This window comes from Petromyzon marinus, chromosome 26 (assembly GCF_048934315.1).
Source record: "Petromyzon marinus isolate PM22_M1 ecotype Great Lakes invasive population chromosome 26, UKy_Petmar_22M1.pri1.0, whole genome shotgun sequence".
NCBI lineage: Eukaryota > Metazoa > Chordata > Hyperoartia > Petromyzontiformes > Petromyzontidae > Petromyzon > Petromyzon marinus.
In genome coordinates this window covers 8,208,481-8,231,271 of record NC_133692.1, presented here as the reverse complement: position 1 = coordinate 8,231,271, position 22,791 = coordinate 8,208,481, and the positions used below count along the sequence as shown (strand labels likewise).

General features: G+C 46.9%; 1 protein-coding gene across 1 annotated transcript; it reads right to left on the bottom strand.

Moving 5' to 3' along the window:
• Positions 1–1,445: 1,445 nt before the first annotated feature.
• On the bottom strand, positions 1,446–21,221 carry LOC116946059 (synaptogyrin-3-like). Its single transcript, XM_032960895.2, has 4 exons — positions 21,020–21,221; positions 13,709–13,946; positions 12,486–12,628; positions 1,446–10,827 (listed from the first exon to the last, which is right to left on the bottom strand). Exons 1-4 carry the CDS (start codon positions 21,131–21,133, stop codon positions 10,591–10,593), a joined length of 732 nt encoding a protein of 243 aa, XP_032816786.2. The 5' UTR covers positions 21,134–21,221; the 3' UTR covers positions 1,446–10,590.
• Between the last annotated feature and the right edge of the window lie 1,570 nt (positions 21,222–22,791).

Below are 22,791 nucleotides of genomic sequence, written 5' to 3'. Positions count from 1 at the left end.
AAAACCTGTCACTTTTTCAAAATAGTTTTTTTTTTATCTTGGATGCGTGCACCCAAAACTAACCATCGCTTGCAACGCCGATTTTTTTTATAAAAACATTTGCAATTGTCTCAACTGGCTGTTGGACCAGGTAGGTTGTTTTTTTGTAACCATGTAATGCTTTGCAAAGTCTCAGGTGTCCCAAAATCGCTCAATTTTTCAGACTTTGTTGGTAAGGGGTCACCTAGATTCGAAACGTGGGTGGGGTATAAGACAGGTTTTTTTTGGGTTAGATCGCGTAAATATGTAAATTTGTCGTTAAACCTGCCACCACCCGACACAGCCAATTAGCGAGGCTTGTCACATAAATAGAACGTGGCCAATTCGTTACTAATAAAGCACACCGGTGTGTTGGAGAGCCAAGCCACAACATTTACAATCTGAGTGTGACGTTTTGCCAACACTTGTGCAATCTTCTTGCGCAAAGTGGGGGGGGGGGGGTTAATGAGTCAACGTACATTATGCATGCACATTATGCGAGCCCATTGATCTTTTACTTCCTGTCCATTGTCTGTGTAATGACAGGGTTACACCTGCTGACATGACAAAGTGACACCTGCTGGCCTGGGAAGGGATTCACGGGTACAGGCACAGAGGTAACAGCCAATCAGAGAAAGAGGCGCATCTGGGGCAAAGGTAACAGGTGGGGTTAGCCGAGACGCTCCGGGAACCTGCTCGAAGGTTCCACGAGAGGGCGTGGCCGGAGGCGGGGCCTAGCCACGCCTGGGGGGATATAAGGGGGGAGCGGACCCGGAGCTTGGGGCTCATGTGTGGGGTCCTGGGTCCTGGCTGTGTCGCTGTTCACCGACATCTCTCTCCGTCGTCCGGCCACGTGGAACATCTCCTGCGTGGGTTCCATCGCCGCCAGCCAGCGGCGGGGACGAGTGAGATCGAGGGGACCACGCCGAGTAATCGGCTGTGCGTGTAGCCAGTAGAGGTGTTATTGCCTAGAGTTATATTCAGTGAGAGGAAGAACCAGTGTTGGCCAGTGTTGTGCCCAGTGTGAGAATAAAGAAAAAGAGCGTTATAGCTCATCGGATTCCTTCCAGTATACATATTCTGACTTGTATGGCTAATTGTCAAATTGCCATATTAATGCTTGCAATCTCCCCTCTTTGCCAGCTTGCTGTGCTAACCCTCGTAATGGTGTACGTGCGTTAGTGATATAGATGGTGGGGTCCATGTGAAGATGACGCCAGGTTATAAGACGCCAAATTTATATGTAAACAATATGAACTGAGGTTACCCAGAGCCTTTTTATGAAACCAAATCTGCCAGGCATGGGCAGAGAACCATCAGAAGAGGAGATTCAGTAAACTACATTACCTCTGTGGAGTGACTGGGGGGGGCGGGGGGGGGAAGGAGGGATTAACTTGAATCGGTATTTTGTAATAAAGTCCACTCAGTTATGTATGGTTGTTTCTCTTTTTATTTTGCATTGTATACACCATGTTTGCATTAATTTGCACAATAACAACGAAACGCACATGTCATTTATTTTGTACATCCAGGTTCGCGATGGCTGCTGTAGAACTATTCCATTGTACCCAACGCTTCTCAATGCCAGATGATGCTCGGCTGCACTTCCCATAGGCTATAGCAGCCTAGATGAATGCCTCTCTTCGCCCAGAATCAAATATTAATAATTGTGGCCTCGCCGATTGCCAATTCCACTGCTTTGTGAAATAAGGAAATGAAGGCCGCTTTAACTAACTCAGTCATGCAAATTAGGTCTATGCGGTGATTTTTTTCACTTGCCATCAAGCAGGAACCCATGACCAAATTGAGCTGATGAATCAAGAACAAAAATACAAAGTAAATTACTATGGTGGCATTTTAAAATCCTTTAACTGCGCGTGAGCCGATGGTCTCAACCTCGGCAGCAGATGACGGCACAAACCATCACCTTAAACTTGATCTTCCCTTGATTTTGGTTAGGTTCGAGTTCCAAGTTAAAATTTGGCTTGACCATAATAAGGCAAACGCGACTCGGAATGCAGAACTGGTTATAGAGTGCTGCTCTCGACTATGGCCGGAGGTCACTTGCAGTATTTTCATAAGCAGCACTGTCATACATTTGTGGGCGGTTCTTTAAAAATCAAGAGTTCCACTACTCCTGAGACCCGAATGGAATTCCTTGGCTCATGGCACAGACCGCACACTCGGGATTAAAATGGAAAATATTACAAATTCAAACCACATGGCTGATGCGTTTCTGCCGTAGACACCCTTGATGAGATGACAGCTGATGCTGTCTGTAAATTAATCTGCCACGACTTGACAATTGGATTAAAACATGTACCATACCGGAAGCCTTTTGCCCCACCACCAGACACCAGCTCTCTCCCAGTTAAGCCCACGATTTGACATCGAGACCCTAATTAAGATTAACCGCCTGCAAATGAAAGGCTGGGGCCTCCCGATCTCTAGAATCGGGACACGGACCACATTTCCTCTTCAATTGCACATAGGGCTTACCAGTAATTAAAGACATGCAGAATTAATAGTCGTTGCCTAAATGTAAGTGATTGGGCCTTTCTTGGTGGGGGGGGGGGGGGTAAATACAATAATTCCCGTGTCGCTTGTAAAGACATGTCTCGGTATACAGAATTACACACTTTTCCTGCAAGTCTTGTACACGTGGCTTCATTTTAGCCATGTCTGGGTTGGTGAGAAACAGTTTTCACGTCTGGCATACTACATTAGTAAACACCAACTCGCCGTGGCTACGAGTTGCATGCCACTTACTCCAGTCTACCAATGACCCGGAATATATTTGAGAAATTCAGCCATGCATATATTTAAGGGTCCAATCGATACTTATACTTGTATACTGCTGTTTAAAACTAAGAAAGTTACTGCTGTTCCAGTGAATTTGTACAACCTTGGAACAGGTTAATTAAAAATAAGGATTTTCTTAGCCGATAAATTCGTGTAGTTATGTAAAAGCGATTGCAAGTGGAACACCATACACATAAAACAAACTAGATATGGTTTCGTCCTCTGCATATTGGTGTTCCAGACCCATATCAAATGTGGATTTGCATCAATGGAACAATCAAATTCTAAACTGGTTTTGGCAATCTGGGTCTTAATAGGGTTTTTCCCCTTTTTTCTGGCAACAAAACTGAAGCCTTTTTTTACAAGGATTCATGTCTGCATTAACCACAATACCTGCAGTCAAAATGCAAACAAAAAACACACTATGATAATATATGCATTGTCCTTGAAACTGATTGGTCCACACGCCAAAAGGCGTCACACAGCTCAAAGACAATGCACTATCAAAGTAATGAGGACTCGGGGTGAGCATCTACATCATTAGACCTCCTTTGCCAGTACCAACATGTCTTGTCAGCAGAGTTGGGCTTGTTAAACAAAGGCAGCGAAAATCAACAGATGTTGTGAGACATTCCATGTTCATACCGCATTATTTATTTAACAAGCAGCACTTCGGATGTTAATTAAAATGTTGAATCTGGTCCACAGCCTACTTGAACAAATGGTGATGTATAATTTAGGGTTGGAAAGCCAATAGGCTCCTGTACTAAAACCCATGGAGGGAGAGCATAGAGTTTTGCATTTTTTTATTTCACGTAGCTACAGAGGAAAGCACCATCTCGATGTAATAATGTGGGAGTGTTGAGGTTTAATATACTCGGGAGAAGGTGGGATCGGTTCAGTGGTGATGACACTGTTGAAATATCCAGAGCGGTGGTGGTGGTGGTGGGGAGGATGCCAGAGAAAATGAAGACTTCAGTCTCTCACGGCAAGTCACCAGACAGTAAAAAGTTCTAAAGGCATTCTATAAGTGAATACGGTTGTACGCATTATACACACGGTCTCCCTAAAGTGTAATGAGTTTTTAGATTGCGAGTAAATTCTCCAGACATTGAGGAGGTTTGCTGCTTAATGAAGACCGCTGTGTGAATCTTGACGTGTAATATAAAGCTCATTCAATAAAATGGGGCGTGGCTTTTCATACTTTAATTGGAAGGCTGCGAGGCCATTGATCGTGGCTGCAATGTGTTTTATTTATTTGGCTGGCGTGTAAATCTGCAGCCCTGAAGTCTGCCCATTGCAGTGTTGGGGAAAGGGCCTCCATTGGAGAGATCTCCTAGGAAGCCCCCTCCCTAGATGGTATTTGGCCTACTTCTCCACATTGGCTAGATTGTCCTTGGGAAGAGGTGGGAGCTGGCCACGCTTGACCCCATCATATTTGACCTGGCGATCAATTTGGTGCACCCAGCTTTACTGCTGGGTAGAGGGATTTTAAGAAACTTCACCATTGTGTATCGACTGCCACACCAGGAGGTGTGTACGACCTTGTAATGTTCACATAGATTATTACATTTGCTCTCAAACCCACGGTGGGTTGTGGGGGGGGGGAATGGATGCGTGGATTGAACACCTACTTCATGATCAAACAGCACCGTAATGTGTTGTCTCAATGTTTTGAGAATATTTGGCTGCTATACATTTCCACATAATAAGTAATTTCGTTATGCTATCATTTAAGGCCAGGTAGCTTCTGGAAAGAGCTATGTAGCTCAGTGGGCCTTACCTGGTAAAATAAAAAAAAAACATTCTTTAGTTTAGTTTTCATGGGATCCGTTTTCTCACTCAAGTTTGCCAGCTGCCACTTTGGGGGTGGCAGAAGCATGGGCATTCATTGCTCGAATTCTTCTCTGCCACCGCTTGCAGAATTGCCACCTTGTGACTTGTGACTCGTGCAGTAGGAGCAATTGGTCGGATGGAAAGGTGGTGGGGGGGGGGCATTAAGGGAAACTTTACAGGTGTCGAATTTTTTTTTTTTTACACGGCGATTTGAGTCTTTGTGAGTGTGGGTGAGAGACAGATGTCCTATGATTGTCAGGGGTTTTGTGATTACCTCCTTTACTCATCTGCCCAATGACAGGTCTTTGGCTTGACCAATCCTGCTTGATCTTAAGCTTTATTCATTCGACTGTACACCCCCTCATCACTTGCTTCAAGTCGTCGGGCGGCATCCGTCATTTTGTCTCCTTGACCTTACCTTGACCTTACCAATATCCTCCTTTCCAAACTTCCTTCCTTTGAAGCTGTACTTTCGGACCATGTTCCCAATACATCTCTTTTGCCTTTTTAATGGATTGTTCTAAATTATATTTTCTCCTTTAACACCTCCACACAGCACGGTCCACAGTGAACGACAAACACATATCAGCCTACTCTACACAGCAGCCCACGAGCACGACTCCATTGAGCCTGTGTTTACAGAGGAACTCCCCTTATCCGTCACCCTATTACCCATGACTCCTGTTATCAATGGGAGCTATTGTGTCCCCAAGGCTTTTGTTATTTGTGCCCCTATTGTTTGAATTGTCCGTGGGGTTTGTCGTCAAACGGGATCATTCATATCTGCATTTTCCATGGATAGGTTTGAGTCGCACGGCATTTCCACACTAATCATTTGTGTGTTGTCCACGGGGCTTCACTGGCCCCATTCCTTGCTTGCACCCTAAGGAAATGCGCCACTTATCTGTAAATGTTCAGTGGATAATAGCGAGTTAATTGTCAAATACATCGTATTATTTGAAATACGCTTTTTTTCTTTCTGCAGAAAGTAAATAGAACGCAGATATCGCAGATAATAGGCTCCGTGATGTTTATCCCGCACATCAACACGGATAAGAGTTGTACAGCACTTGCACGCGGCCTGCCTTTGTGCTTCATGTGCATTGGTGATGTTTTATTTATTCCTTTATTACAGTTGTAGACATCCATATATTTATACTTTGTATTAAAAAAAAATCCATTTACGTGGGTGGGGGTCACCTTTTGTAGTGAAATCCCCTCCCTTTGCTACAGCAGACGATTCGTAACGGACACAACGAGCCTGACTGACAAGCCGGAACATTACCGTGAAGTTACAATACTTAAAAAAAACCCTGCAATTAAATACAGTTTTTTCCATGTACACTCTGTCATTCCAGGAAAACTTCTGGCTTTTAATGAACCACCCGGTATTGTATCAAAGTTGCAATTATGAGCTGCACAATGTTTGGCATGAAAAATGCATTGCATTTGAAAAATGCTAATGATAGTAGTCAATCTAATGATGAGAGCGATGGTGATTATTTAAGCATGATGGCCAATAATGACTGCAACCAGTTCCACTGATGCCATTGTAATAGTGGTGATGAATGTAAGCACGATTGATCTCTGGTAGTGATAATGAAGCTGATTATATCCATGCTAGTTTTATGTCCATAAGCCATCTAATGCAGAGGCATATACTAACCTCTGTAAACTTGACAGTACATACTGCTGAAATCAAAAGCATAAAACCACTGATAGGAGGCTACAGAGGCGTACGAGTTAAAAGGGACTTCTCTGTACAGTACAGTCTTTGCTGCTTCAAAGTCATAACAATACGGCCTTTTAATAGAGAATAAATTAGCGCAAGTGTCAAAATCTGCCACGAGGTCACCGGGTAGCCGAATGAGGGCTAATACTGTCAGACATGGAGCCAGCACCGCTTAGAACTGGGGTTCGAAATGAAGAGTTCCAGCCACGTGTGATTTAGAAACGGGGTTCTCAATTGTCGTGAGTTTACACGATCTCCTGGTCACCAATGATTATACGATAAAAACGAACATTAAAGTGGTGTTCACTTAATAGCGAATATTCAATCTTGATTTCGCATCAGACAAACACCTCCGAGAGCAGGGCACGAGCAGTCATCGTGTTTAAATTTGACTTGTCACTTATTTCAGCAAAATTCTAATTATGACAGAAACGCACTTGCGTTGTCATGAGCACTGTTGGCAAGGCATAGCAAGTGTGTGCCCAGAGTGTGGATAAGAGATAACTGAAGGGACCTCAACTTGTTCTCTAATTGACGCTTCCATCAGCAGCAGGGAAGATCGAAGGCGGCTGGGCGTGGTTCTGCTCGCCAATGTCACTCGCTCCAACAGTGTTAAAGGGTATATGGGGGATCTTCGTAAGTATACAAGACCCTGTTAAGTGCGAATGGGATTGCATCATGAAGCGAGCGACCACTCATCAGAACATTTCAAGTGTTGCCAAGAAAAGTCGATATATTCCTAAAAGGATTGTGACGGGCGATATACTTTTCTGGCCACACATGGATCCATATATGGGCACAAGTGTCCCGTAAATGTGTGGCGCAAATTCGTTCAATAAGTGGAGAGGGCCGCCTGTCTCGCGATAAAATTTCCATTTTAAGCGTCGCGAGCTTTTACATTTTTGGAAAAAACCCCCACGACTGTTTATGTACGATATATGTCGATGAAATAGGTTGCTCGACGAGACGATCATATGCAGGCATGGACGCAGTATAGTTACAGCGCGCGGAACATTCAATTTATTAAGTGCAGCCAGTCAGCAGCTGCTCTCTGTGCGCGCGCGCGTGTGTGTATCCCATTAACCACGCTCATTGAAATAGAGCACAGATGGCCCCGTGTGTTTATCTGGGCAATAGATAACAGAGGCGGCCGCCTCCATACATCAGGGACCCGGGAACGGCATACGCGACCTTAGGCAGGTCCGTAAGTAAGTGATGCCCGTGGCACACAGCGCTGTATATGCAGAGCAGGGTAATGCGCGTCTTCGCTTGTACACGTGAAGGTAGTCCCCTTGCTAATTTAATAACGGACGGGCGAGCGAATGCACTCAGAAAAATCAAGTCTTAATGTTCCAGGCGAAGGCGCAGCCCTGCAATGACTCGCTCACACCACTGCTGACGGGAAGGGCCTTCGCTCGAGGGAGCTCCACAGAGCGCCTGGTAGAGGGTTATGTTTGGCTGACACTTCCATGCTGCTCAGACATCTTGGAAGAGGTGGGCGTTACCCATATTTTACCCTACCACACGTGAATGATTGATATACTAACTTAATGTAAAAAAATAAAATCAATGGCCACAAACAACACCAACAACAATGACGATCACACAAACCCGCTCCGAGCCTGATTTACAGGCCATCACTCATTATCTGGCCAACGTGGATGCACCTTGTACGGTACCCGCAATACCACCAGAACAGTTCTCAAACTCCAGGCCCATCATTCCGTGATTTAAACACATCTACACAAAGAAGCGTGTAAATAATTACGATTAAAATTAATAACACGGCATTTACGTAAAAAAAAGAATCTCACGCTGGTGCACAGCAAAGCTGAGATTTCAAAAAATCTTAAAGAGATGAGCGATGTTGGGATACACAAATTAACAAGTAACATAAACCTGTTAAGAAAAAATATGAAAACGATCATTTTCAAATAATATATCATGTGATTGCTCGTTTTATATGGTGTTTGACGACACTATTAGGGTACTCAACATGTATCTAACATTCTAACTCTTGTTGTTCCACGCACTGCTTAACATTTGAAACTCTCCCATCAACATCGATGAATTTTTCAAGTTCCTATGACCTTGCTCGATTTGAGAAACGTGTATGCAGTCATCTCCTGTGTTGATCATCAGTGCTCTTAGTTGCTGGCTGCTTTGGTTTTATACAGCTCGGGGTATTAACTCAGCAACTGATTAAAAAAAAAACTAGATGCAAGGTCTTAAACGTGGGGGCCTTGTCAATCAACCCTACTGCTCCTTGGAGTCTAGAATAATAACAGTTAACAAACCTAGGAAATTTTGATTTAAAGCTTTCGTGACTGCAGGGATTCATATTCTTGGTTCTTCCCTTCTATGTGACTTTAACGAAAGAACCAAGAATATAAACCTAGGAAAGTGTTGCCAAGTCGGCAATTTTTTGTGACAAAGTAAAAAAAATAGTGGCTTAGCATATGGAGGGAAACTGGAGTGCCTGTCCCACAATGAGGGAATGTCCCTCAACACTGAATTATTTCGCAGAGTTTGAGAGTGAAATATAATAAAATACACGGAAAGATGATTACTTGGAGACTCAGGGCTGGAGTGGTGAACTGCCCCACAACTCTATGGGCCAGAGCGTATAATGGTACGACTTTTGGTGGCACAATTTGAGTGGCATTTTTTGAATGTATCAGTTTCTCATGACCGGCCTAACGATGATGTACAATAATACCCCGATTTACGTCTCCCCCTTTTACGTGGGTTCGCAAATACGTCATCACTTTATAAACACCGCTACCCAATTTTGCGTCGCCTCAATCCACACACCTACGTCGTTGACAGCATCATCCATACTTTCTCGTATCCGTCGCCTCAGCCTTCGCCTCCACCTACTCGGTAAATCGCTTTGATTGAGGTCGTTTCGATATACGTCGTCACACATTTCAGGAACGCATCTCCGACGTAAAGTGGGGCATTACTGTAATCGGGACACCGTGTTGGCGCCTTGAAAGGTGCTCAACCTCTAGATCAGCTGCTTGTGGTTTAAACCCCTTCCAGCCTGCCACATTCTCAATCCCAAATCTTTCTTGGCTGCCTCCAATTTCTAGTTCCTTCAATGCTACTTTGGAGGACAGTTTTGGACTTTCTTTTTACGTAAAATAAAATCTAATTTTGATAACCCACTCAGCGTGAAAAGGTTGTCACAAAATTCACTTGCATTGACCATGTAAACCAAATTGGTTGTCACATAATTCACTTGCATTGACCATGTAAACCAAATTGTGCCAACGCTGGCGGTACCACTGGGCAAGTGAAATATCTGATCTGTGCCCATGTGAAACAACCACTTTAATTCAACAGGTTAGATATCTCGTTTCAAGGAAGATGCACCACAACGGGCAAATACATTTTATCTTGTAAGTACATCGGCTGTGTGTTCTGGACTGTCCTTCACAAGTTTAAAGGTCTGTCAAGGAGAAAGCAGAGACGATCATGTCTTCCTGGACACTCTGGTAAACCCACTGAGCCATTATTTCCATTCGGTGTAATACAACGCGTAATTAGTAGCAAGCGTTGCCAACTTTTAAATTGGCTTTAGTGTCTTACTCCCACCGGAGGAGGTGACTTAAACTTTCGGATGGCCCTGCCCTGTGAGTGAAACTGATCAACATCTGTCATTTTAAATCTTTGGATTGTAACTTTTTTTGTGTGCCAAATTTTTCTTCCTTGCCATTCTTAGAACATCATTAGAATCTAAATCGCTGAACTTAATCTCGCGTTATATGTGTCATGCTCCACATCAGGAAAATTACTTGGTGCGCTTTACGTGATGTGAAGTTATACACGGTATTTCCTCAAGATGGCCCGTTGTGCCAAAGTGGCCACATCCGTCTTTCCTCCCAGTGATGATAAAATCCTCATTTAAAGTTCCTACTTCGGCAATAAAGCACATGTCAATTAATGAACAAACCGATCAGATTGGAAATATTTTCTAGGTGTGTCTGCTCTTGCTCCGTATCCTAGGTGCGATACCTTTGGAATCACGAACGATTGTTTTCAAACCATTGCCGGGACAGTCCCAAAACACACAGCCTGCGCGTGCGTACGTGCGTGCACCTACAAGATAAGAGCTCTTTTGCTTAGGGGGTTCGCACCTTGCTTTCATCACGGCACGGTTGGTCTCACTCGTGGTACCAGGAAGGGGAGTGGGGTGGTTAGTACTGGGTCTGGTACCCATCGGCGGTCTGGTCGATGCCGTGGCCGTCTGGGAAGGAGGGTGAGCGCTGATAGAAGTCTCCGCCGGTGCCGGGTTGAGGGGCCTCGCTGCCAAACGCGGCACCACCACCGCCGCCGCCCTGCCCCTCGGCCAAGGCCGGGTCCACGTAGCCCTCGGAGAGCGTGGAGTCCACGCCCAGCTTGTACCTCTTGAAGGCGAAGAAGATGCTCGCGGCCTTCAGCGTGAGCGGGTCGTGTGGTGGAGGTGGGATTGTGTGGGTTGGATGGGCAGCGTGGTGTTGTAGGCGGGATTGTGTGGTTGGGTTGGTTGGGTAGCGTGGTGTTGTAGGTGGGATTGTGTGGTTGGGTTGGTTGGGTAGCGTGTACGTGATGGAAGATGTCAGGGGAGTGGAGGGGTTTTCACAGGTTTAGATGCCACATCCTTACCACCATCACCAACCTGCGCTGACTAACGCACGTGCTGAATTATAGCTCGTCAACAATACCCACAGTCGTACTGTATCACGGTGGTCAATGAGGGTTGCTGAAGGCAGGTTGCATGAGCGTGGGAACATAGACATACAGCAAAACAATGGATTAACCTGCACTGCCTTCTGCTGCTGTCCATGTAGCTCAACAGCAGCTTATGCATTGGGGTCACCCCATCGAAGCACTGTCCAGGCTCCAAACGGCTTCGCTTGCGAGATTTGACGATCTGGCACTTTGCGGGTGAGGTTGGTCATAGGCCTGGCTCGTATACATTTAATGGAACAACAATACTGTGGTGGAAGTCGCCAGCGGTGTTGCCTCTTGGCCGCTGCCCTGCGGTGGTGTGCGCTGGTTTCGTGCCGTCACTTGCCATGGCTCCACACTGTGTTCACCCACCGCGCCGCAGTGACAACACCTCGCTTACCACGACTGCCTCCGGGACTGTTCCACGTTGGAAGTCCCTCCCGCCATCGTCTGCTTTGTCCCCCAAGACCTTCTCACATGGCCCACAGAGAACTATTGTGTGCACGTGGAGGATGTGAAGCCTGGTTGTGTTCGTGGTGGTGTTAAGAAATTGTTAATTAAATGAAAAGCGACTATCACGCAGCAACCCTCATCTGTTACAAGTTCATCAGTGATGTTTGTTGCTGGCCGCTCAGCATTTTAGGGCTGTGCTCGGCAACCGTGATTGAAATAAATATATAAATGGTTATGCACGACACGGAAATAATATTTGTTTCCGTGGCCAATCCATGTGGGTGCACGCTGACCTACAGAACTGGTGGAGGGGTCATGTATTCTTCAAGCATCTATTGATTTCTGTCCGCTATATTTAGCCCAAAGACCACTGCAAAATAAATTACGCTGAATAGGCAAAGGTAAACATGACATTCGTAAAAATAAATAAGCTACCTCTTTCAATTAAAAAGAGAGGTCAGCTTTCAGACAGAAGAGATACATACGATGAGCTGCCCTACAAACAGCTGCCCAAATGGTCGGGGCTGCCCCTTGCGAGACCAGAGGATGGATTGAACTCTGTCGTGGCAAACACACAACTGCATTGGTGTGTGCTGAACAGCGTCCCGAATGCGTTTTTTCCAATATTGCTCGGCATGACGTCTGACGAATCATCTTCACGTGCTGGGATCTTGTTGTTTAGAAAATCCGGCCAAATCGATTCGGTTCCCCGAAGAAGCTCGCCAAGCATGCGGCCCGTGCTCCCATCGCGAGTCGCGCTCTCACGAATTCGGGAAGCTCCGAGCACGCGGAGCGAAAGGGAAGCGTCCGACCGTGCCGAACAGCGGCGCGCGGGCCCGACCCGACAGTGCGACGCACCGGAGGTCCAGGCGGCAGAGCGATTTGAGATAATCGGCGCTAGCGACCGGAGCCAGGCGCCGTTGCTTACCCAGGAGATGATGGAGAAGAAGGAGAAGGTGATAGCGGCACGAGCGCTGTCGTGAGAGTAGGAGGGAGCGACGTCCGCCGAGGTCTTCTGCCACTGGTTGGTCAGGAAGCAGAAGCAGACGAACCACAGGAACGACCACGCGGCTGCGAGGACAAAGGCACGCAGATACAAATCCCCCCCCCCCCCACCTCATCCACCTACCCCCGTCCTCAGTTGGCACGGTCACTGCCAAGATCATGGCACACAGGCAGACCCAACGCGGAGGATCACTGGGTGTGATCTTCCATGAAGCTCGTGGTTCACCCTAAACCGCATCCCGCACAAACCATGGCAGATGCGGATACCTGATGCACAAATGGAAAATTGAAAACTCTCCATTGTGCCACTGTAGCCATCTCGAACAGACCATACGACGTGTAACGACGCTATGCCCGATCCACAAATACGTAGGAGACATCACGGCGATACACTCCACGACTCCTGGCTTTTACCACCTGAATGTGAAATTGTAGTTGATGCTCAGCATCTACAGCGGCCATACGAAAGAAGAAGGCGCTCAGGCCAAGGTGCTACGGCCACGATGCGTTCGGGGAAATTTTAGAGGAATTTTTGCTCGAAATTGTCACAGTCATGCCTCTTTCCCACGGGCACAGCCGAGCCAATGCGGAACCATTACGGTAAGGGTCGTTTTCCATTGGCTGTTTGTCATGCCGAGTTGGACACATCTCACTGAACCTGGCTCCGGCTCAAATGGGTCTAGGTATGGGGTGAACAATGCAATAATTGTGTAACTCAGTCGGTAGACTGTAAGGACACGGCGTCGTAAACGTGCGTCTCGACTTGTTTACTGCGTGCGGCGTCAACATTATGGCTTGGCTCCTGCAGGTGGGAAAAAACAACCTGGCGCCTCCCCTGGGCCGTGCTGGACTGGCTTGGCATGGCCCTGGTATGACCTCCGAATGACCCCGGCATGACCTCGGCATGGCCCTGGCATGACCTCGGCATGACCCTTGCACGGCCCCGGCATGACCTCGGCATGACCTCGGCAATGGCCTCGGCAATGGCACGACCTCGGAATGACCTCGGCACGGCCCCGGCATGACCTCGGCATGACCTCGGCAATGGCCTCGGCAATGGCACGACCTCGGAATGACCTCGGCACGGCCCCGGCATGACCTCGGCAATGGCTCGGTGCTACAATTGGAGGAAGAGGCATCACTGACCGGAGAAGGCCATGTCGAAGATGACGACTTTGCGGCGGTCCTTGACGCTGCTGATCTGCGGGAAGTAAAGGTCGAGCAGCAGCAGGGCGGAGCTGGCGAGGAAGGCAATGGCGCCGATGGCGATGCCGAAGCGGCACGCATTGCCGTTGCGGTTGAAGACGCAGTAGAGGTCGGGCGACGAGTTGGTGCTCACGTAGCCCTCGTTGGAGATGCAGCCGAACACGATCACCGAGAAGACCTGCACGCAGGGGGCAAGGGGACCGATTTAGAGGTTGGGTGTTTTTAACGTTCTCCAACTAAGCCTGTCCTTAAAGGTAATCATAACGCCCTTAAATATGATCCAATATGAATGAATCTGTAATGTAAAGTTGTGTTGCAGGTGGGCTTTTGCTCTATTGAAGACCAGCCAAATTGATAAAAGTGTTTCCCAAACCTTGAAAAAACAAACTAATGGGGGGAAAAAATATTTGCAAATATGAAAATACATTTCGCCCTGAGATCTATCCGTCTGTTTCCATACTACTACTTAAACAAATTGTGGAAAGCGTTGCATGTATATGCATGGTTTTTCTTTACTTGGTTTCATCGCAGATGTTCAACACGGAGTTGGAGCGCACAGCGGCTGGCAGGTGGCGCGCTATTTGCCCTCGGCGGGGCCTCAAATTTCGCACCGAGCCTCCCGGAACCCTGTCCACACCGTTTACAATCGGAACTACTGTCGCCACCAAGACAAAGATGTCACGTATAGCCTTCAGAGACTGTTGGGGCAAGTGCCGTTAGTGAGGACCTATGAAGGCTGGCACGGCACACGAGGGGGTGGATGGCCAGTACCCAGTCCTGCCGCATTTGTATCCCCAGTAGCGATGTTTACCACCACACCAGGTACTCATTTGAGGCTGAGTCGACCTAGGGGAGTCCCAGGACAGATCACCACTACCACCATCAGCGGCACCACCATTACCCACGACCATCATTGCCAAAATCACCACTCACGTAACCACCACTAATCCTCACCATCACCACCGTAAAACGCGCCACCACCTTAATCAGCATAAAAAGCTCATATACAATCTAAGCACATTTATTCTAAATACAGTATATAGTCGGATTATTTTGCAAACTTAATAGAATTAGAGTTCAGAACTGCATGTTTTACTGTTGTCTCAAATCGCCCCGACTATCTTCCACATATCTATAGAAATAAAGACTCTCGGACCGCATCCGTGAACACAAAGCAGACCTAAAACACGGTAGGACCAACACCTCGGCCGTGGCAGATCACTGTTATAATTCAGTGGGCTCACATGACATTGACTTCACCAAGACAGAGGTTCTCTGCAAGCCATCTGGCTACCATGAGAGATTCGTTCATGAGGCTATCCACATATACAAACACAGAGACAATTTCAACCGAGAAGATGGATTCTGGCTTAGCAATCATTGGAAGATGTGATAAACCATTTCGGGTCTTAATTGATTGTATTCACGCTTATGGTGACTTTCAGACCGCATTCCATTCTCCTTCTCTCCCCCCTTCCTCAGTTCCGAGCATAGATGGACTTGTCCGTCTGAACAACTGCCAGTTGCTGTCCATGGTGCTAACGTTAAGAAAAAAACGACACTTTTTTCAAATTTTCTTGTTGTGGGTTTTCACACCTAATGATGATTGCTTGTGTTGCAATCGAAACGTCGTGAGAATTAATAGTTTATTTTTTATTATTTTATTATTTCTCTTCTACGTGACTTTCCCAAAAGAACCAAGAATAGAAATAAAGATCTTCATCGGTATGTCTCAAAAACCTCTCGGGTACTTCCCGACAAGGTAGAAAGTTGGCATTTGGTACATAGGTTGCTTTTAGGATACAACAGAAAAAATAAGAAAATCCGGGATTTTTTTGAAGGCCCTGAAATCTCGATTTTAAGTGCCCCATGAACATGTTTGTGCGCGTCATTCAGAAACCGTTCACAATATAGGATCGTTTGATAGAGCGTTAAACATAAAATAAAATTTGAGCGATAACCATTGTTCTATCTTTTATTGTTTTTGAGATATTTCGGATTCAAGCGGTTTTGACCGAAAAAATGCGCATTTCATGATGTTCAAATCTGAATGATTCGAAAACGGTAAAAGATGGGAGCTTCCCCTCATAGAGTATTAAGTTCAATCACTTTTTTAAATATGAAGAACGGAATCTTTAAATTGAGCGGTGTCTGATGGGTTCCTCTTCAAATATTAGAAGTTCAACAAAAGTCGTCATCTATTTTAGTTATTTGTGTAAAAATACAAATGTTTAGAGTAGTTGTTAGTTTCTGATCGTAGATAAAAATTGTTAAAAAACAAAAACATATCAGGTTAATTTTTATGATTATTGAAAACTTTTGCCTGGCGAAGACATGCTTTATGAACTAATACAAGATCAAGAGTCACTCGCGGGGTTGCGTGCTGTGAACTATGAGTGGTTTGAGGAGCGAGACGGATACTCCTCCAGACATGGATTCGTCACAGAGGGTGGGGAACGTCCGGCCCGCGGGCCGTATGAGGCCCGGGAATCATTTGGTCTCTGGCCCTGCCAAGGCAACCGCAGGCGGGACTCGAAATTCAATAAATCTAGGAGCAAACCTGGAAAAAGCAGTTGCGAGTAGCAACATCGTCAATACCAGCTAGCATCATCACACGCCTCACCAAAGAGAAGCAGTTCCAGCCATCGCATTAGGGGTGCGTTAATGAAATGTTTGACCAAATATAAGAGGCTAATTTTTAAGTTGATAATTTTGTATGGCCCGCGAATGATGTTATAAATATCCAAATGGCCCTTGGCAGAAAAAAAAGGTTCCCCACCCCTAGCATTAGAGCCTCTGGGACATCGATGATGATGATGGATTGTATTTCAGAGGGACTGTGCAGAGAAATGAGGCTTTCATCAAGGTCACAAGGTTGATTCCGTCGTGTGATGCTTAGCACACTCGACGTATAATCCAGAGGGACGTGGTAGTGGAAGCAATCGAACGAGTTCATCAGTGTCCAGCCCACATCTGACAAATCGGGGATACGCCACAGTCGATCGCCAGGTCACGTGTGGGCTACTCCCACTTCGTCAGAGATGTGTGACTAGCTGAGAAGAAAAGGCCAAATGACCTTCGAGAGGGCCTCTGAAGCTCCCCAAGCTGTGGCTGGTAGTCTAGCTCCGCTCGTTGGGTTTGTAGCGCGGTGTGCTAACCGCTGTCTACGATGTTATTAAATATTCGTAACCGGTAGAGGACCCTGCACACTTTCCATTGGTTTTGTCACATTCCACAGATGAATTAATTGGTTCACTGATGGTGGAGGATCATATGTATAGTTGTAAGTTTGGCACGAGACGCGAAACAATTTACACCTCTCGCCTGTGGGAGAAACCAAATTGACATCCGGGGTGTTGAGTTGCAGAGGCTCGTTCAACCATTTTGGGTCGGAGATTTTGCTACTTATGACCGTACACTTCACTATTTGTACCACATTCTAGCTCGAGCCCTTCCTGAACATTATTGAACCTTTCATCCGTCACTCACTCGTAACTGGCAAAAACAGAGGTGGATCCATTTGCAGATACCCCACGGCTTTCTGACTTTTCTCACCAAATGATTGAATATTTTTAGAGCGGTGGCTCTGTCTTGAGAGAGAAACGGTGGATTTAATAAGTGTATTGATTTAATAAGTGTCTTGATTTAATACGTGTCTTGAGATTGGTGTGAGATGGGCAAGAGGCTTGAAACGGTATGTTGGTTTCTACAAATTTGTGTCCATTGTTGGGAAATATACATAAATAAATCATTCATATTACATACCGAATAGTAGGGCAGGAATAAATATTTGACATGCAATATATCTATAAAAAATATATATCTAAAATATATATATCTAAAATATATATCTAAAATATATATGTATGTTTATGTGTGTACTAGTGTGTACTAGTATTTGTGGTCCAGCGTATCTGATTTCCAAGGAGGTAACGTGTAATTTGCTTGAGAGTGGCTCGGAATATTTTTGGGAAATTTGAGTGCCAATGACATTCCTGCATATGACCCCTGTGAAAGCGGAACGTTTTACACGCCGCGAGTGTGTATGGGCACCTTCGTACAAAAACAATCTATTTTACATGACACTTTATGTTTATGATTTACCATTACGTTACGTAAATGATAATGATAATTCCCTGTATCCACCCTGTATAGTCTCCTTGAGTCTGAATATTCATATTTGGATGTTGGGTCAATTCCATTTACTGTGCGTTTGACTTCATGCGGAAGGAAACTGGTGTGGCCAGAGAAAAACCCCGCACACGAGGGGTGGTGGGACGCTAAAAGCTCTGTGTATGCAGATTTACCCAATCCACCACCGACAGAACAAATTCATCGACGTGGACCGAGTCCATTGCTTTGAGTGCCATTTTATCTTCCTGATACACCTTGCAGCCGCATGCCAACAGCAGCTCATACGCATGGTGGTCACTCATCCAAGCGCTAACCAGCCTCCAGCCTGCTTGGCATCAGACATCAGTCCGCGATCGAAAGTATTCACGGTGCTTCCGTCGTAGGCAATATTAATTGTATTTATTTTTAGTCTTTCACTCGAGTCGCTGTGATTCTCTGCTCTACAAAGACGGCGCTCATAGCTCTATTAGCAATACCGAGTCTGAGATTTTTGTTTTGAGTAATCCCTCCACTCACTCTCCTATCCTCATCCACCTCCACGCGGTCACGCGCTTTCTGACATCCCAGAAGAAGCGAGCCCTGTTGGTGTAGCCTTCTGTTCGGCGATGCAGTCTCTGTCGCTCTGCAATCAATGCGGTCTCATCTGTACGCTCAGCAGCAGCCTGTATTAAAGGAGGCATGTACCAAGTTTTCGTAGGGGGTGTTTTAGCTCAACCGCCCCCCCCCCCCAGACCCTCCTTGCTCACGACTTGGATTCGTCCCAGCTGCTTATATCCGTTCAACGATTGCTCCATTCCAGTCGGCGCTCACTCCATGTCCGGGTGTTGTGATGTTCCGGCGCTTGCTGCGTGCTCCCTGTGACCCTGTCTCTCTTTTATCACCAGCCTTAATTTAGTGTCCATTGTTGGTCTAGGCCAGGCAATGCTCTCTCGTGCATGGTGGGGAGGAGGTAGACCCGCCTGCACCTCCCGCGCGATGTGTGAAGTGACGTAAATTGTTTTTTTTTTCTTATATAAAAATACATTCGCGGCCCAGCATTGTCATCATCACCGTTTCACTCGTGCACCTCTTTGGAATCACAATTCACTGTACATGTACCAGCCCCTTTGTCAATTCACTGCTGGACAAGGGCTTCCCCATGCCGTCCTGGTAATGGCAATTATTTTGTCATACTCCACCACGCTGGTAAGTGGGGCTTGGTTACGGCGAGGAATAAACACGTGGTAGCATAGACGGTGCAGTACAACCATTGCATTTGCTGGACTGCCCTCTGCTAAAACGTATCCCCGCAGCAGTCCACACAACACATGATTCTTTGGAAACTGCTGACCATCAAAGCACTATGCAGGCTCATGTTGCTTAGCTTCCAATATCTGATGAGATTTGGGCGCGATTTGGGCGCATTTAGGGTGACGAGTCGAATTATAATTAATAAACATTGGGCAGACCTGTGGGCACGAAGCCCACTTTGCAATATTATGTAAGGATGCTTTTATTCAATCGAAACCGACTCCTAACCTCGCCATGCGTACGCAATCGGTCAAATCGTGCGTGTAGAGATCGATTCGTTGCCAGTGCTGTTTAAACGTTGTCACGCTTGAGCTCACGGAGTGAACAGAATCTTGCGGAAAAATGCAGAACGAGAAAAATATGCAACAAACGATGCGGTAAGAAGAGACACACTTGATCGATTATTGAATCTAATCGTGAACGTGAATCATGAGTGGTAAATCGAGGGAGATGATTCATGCCCACGTTGCGAATAGCTGCATGAATACGTAATTTGGCGGAGCACCAATTCACACGACCTCCAATTCTTTTGACAACATTTCGCTATCGACTTCTGCTATTGTTATGACTTTTCCGAATAAAACTGCTCGCCCACGTCCGCCACAGTAAATGATAAGGCCTCGAGCAAGACCATAACAGTCTTCGTGCTTTTGGTTGTTATAATGTATGCTTAATAATATGGGTAAGTTTTGTATAAAACTTTCATTGCTGTTCAGTTGTCTTTATTCATTTATCCATCAGTCTTTGTCACCCAGGTCCTGCTTTTAAATAAACGTTCAAGTATCAACGTGGAGCCCCTTTTGTCAACCCACTGCTGGATGAATACCGCCCTCCCCACACCGTGTCGGTCGTTGGGGGTTGTGTGACTCTACGTCACCATGCTGGGCGATGCGGTTTGGTGAAGGAAGAGCGCCGAAGGAAAAGCAAGGTTCAGATATCACTCGCCACTGACGTTAGCGATTGCCCATTTAATAGCGCAATGCGCTAACCACTGCGCCACCGCTCCAACCCGATGGCTGCACCCGCTGATTGAGAAATAAGCGTGCTCGCACGCACGCGTTCGACCAGGCTGAGAGGGAATTATACTGCCGATTAAAGGAAGGGGGCGCTCAGGCGGTTTGCGCACGGCGCCCGGGAACTGACCTTGGTGCTGAAATAGGCCCTGTGGTGTCCACCCCGGCTTCTCCATTCATAATGCCTATCCCCAAGAGCGGGCATACCCATTCACTTACATCACCACGTCAATGTAGTTATCGTTGTCACCTCCCCGCCCCTCTGTTTTCATCGGTCTAATTGCATCGCTCTTACACAAGGTTACATGCTGCGCGAAAATAAGCACGCTGTTGTGTGTATGTTGTCACGCGTCTCATTTTCCGATTCAAATACAGAGCCGACACGGTCACGTCGTCTATTGTTGAACTTGGCAGAGGGATGACAATATTGTACTCATTAACGGCACGATTGATAACGCATCAACGGATCGTTAACACCACCGCACCTGCCGTACCGCTATGAAACAATGGGTCGCGTCGCGAAGATTATTCCCGGCGCTGCCTCGCTCGACACGCGCAAGGCTTCCTTCTGTTAAGGCAGGCACCCACCTTTTGATAAATTCGCACTGCGGCGTTTATGACTGTGGATTACATTGGTGGACACACGACCTTGGTTGTGTCCGCTCGCGTCGAGGCAATGTCCTATCTGTACCCATGGGAGGGAAAATTATGTACACACACACACACACACGTATGTCCGAAACAGGCGGGCCGATGCGTTTCCACGATTAAGCCGTTTTCTCACACAGGCCACACACCTCGAGCCGCCACTCACCCAGTTGACGACTCTCATAATGGTCTGAGGTTGCTTCATGAGACCGACGGGGTCAAACACTCCTCCTGCCATGCCGGCTCCATACGCTCCTCCCGTGGCTCCTGTTACGTCCATCTTGGCGAGACCCTGATCGTCCGCTCCTCACTCCTCTCCTCCTCCACCGCCACTGCCTCCCACCGCACACCCCACGCCGCCGCCGCCACCCCCTCCCCTCCTGACGCCACTCCACCACCCCCCCTGCGTATGACGTCGTCGCCATACTACTACTACTCCAAGCCCCCCACCCCCAGCAGTCCCGCTAGTGCAGTGTGCGTGTTTGTGTGGGGAGCGGTAGTGCACGCAGCACACCAGAGCCCGGCAAACTCGAGTGCATTTCACGTTCACGACCAATAACAGAGAAGATAATTATCTGGACCGGTTCTGGACCTGCCCTAGGTCGGCTCAGCCTCAAATGAGCACAGTAACCCGGTGCGATGCGTAAACATCGCCGCTAGGAAGACAAAGGCGGCCGGGCGTGGTACTGGCCACGAACCCGTAGGTGTGCCGTACCGGCCTTCATAGGTGCTCACTAAAACCACTTGCACCAACAGGCTGTTAAGGCTACAGGGGTGATCTTTGTGTTTGTGTGCGTGTGTGAGTGTAAGAATTCACACACGCGTGTGTGTATACATTTGTATGCAAGTGAGTGCGCGTGAGTGTATGTGCGTCTGTAGGCGCGTGGATTGATGGCGAAATGTGTTTCATGCACTGCACGACAATCCCGACGAGTCTGAATCATTTCCCTGGCCTTGATTTATCACATCAGTGGCAAGTGATACAGCTGGCCACGTCCTCCCCTAGGTCGACTGAGCCTGAAACGAGTGCAGTAATTGTCAAACATAACCGGCTCGGCGTGGTTATGGATTTTCGTGAGCTGTGTAGGCCTCAATTGGTCCTCACCAACAGCACCGAACCTCACAGTCTATAAAGTCTAAACGATCTCAACCTTTGTGTGCCGAGTCGCAGTACTCTTGCTCAGGAGGGTCCTGCATTAGGATGTTTGGCTAATTAAGTTATGATTTGGGTTCTGCTTCGTGTCGTAAGAAACCAGAGTACTGCACCCGGACAAACCACAACTTGTACACGAGGGTATAACCATTGGCATCGTCAAAAGCGAAATGTATGAACCCACTCGCAGTATCCATCTGCTGGATACCTCATAACCCCGTGGGTTTGCGAGCTTCACAAATCTCTACGTGATCCAGCAACCCTTCCTTCGAAAGTGCTGGAGCACTCATGTGCTCTACTATAAAATTATATATATATCTAAATCAGCTACAGACTCCCTTGAATCATGTATTTTTTTCTGTGGCCACTCCCCAACTATGAATACATCCCTTCTCCCCACCCCCTGTGAAAACAGGTGCTGCTCAGTGCAGCGAACTTACGCTCTTTCCTTTCTTCTACCATTTCTTCTCTCCGCTCTCATCCCTGACATCCTTGCCCCGGTCATTCCTTCTACCCCTCATTTCCTTCCTCCCAGATGGTCCTCCTTTCTCTCTCCCTGCTGCTCATCTTGAGCCGTGCCCTCCTTTCTTTTGGAGAACTCCCGTCCCGGCAACCCCTTTCCTTTCTCGTTCGTCTTGCCCGTCTGTCTGTTGCCTGTATTCGGAATTTCCTCTACTCCATTCCCATGGTGTGGTGCCACGGGTACAACTTTGTACGATTACCGTTGATTTCAATCGCTACGTGGATGGGCGGTGGATGGTGTCTCATGATAGGATGTCATCTGT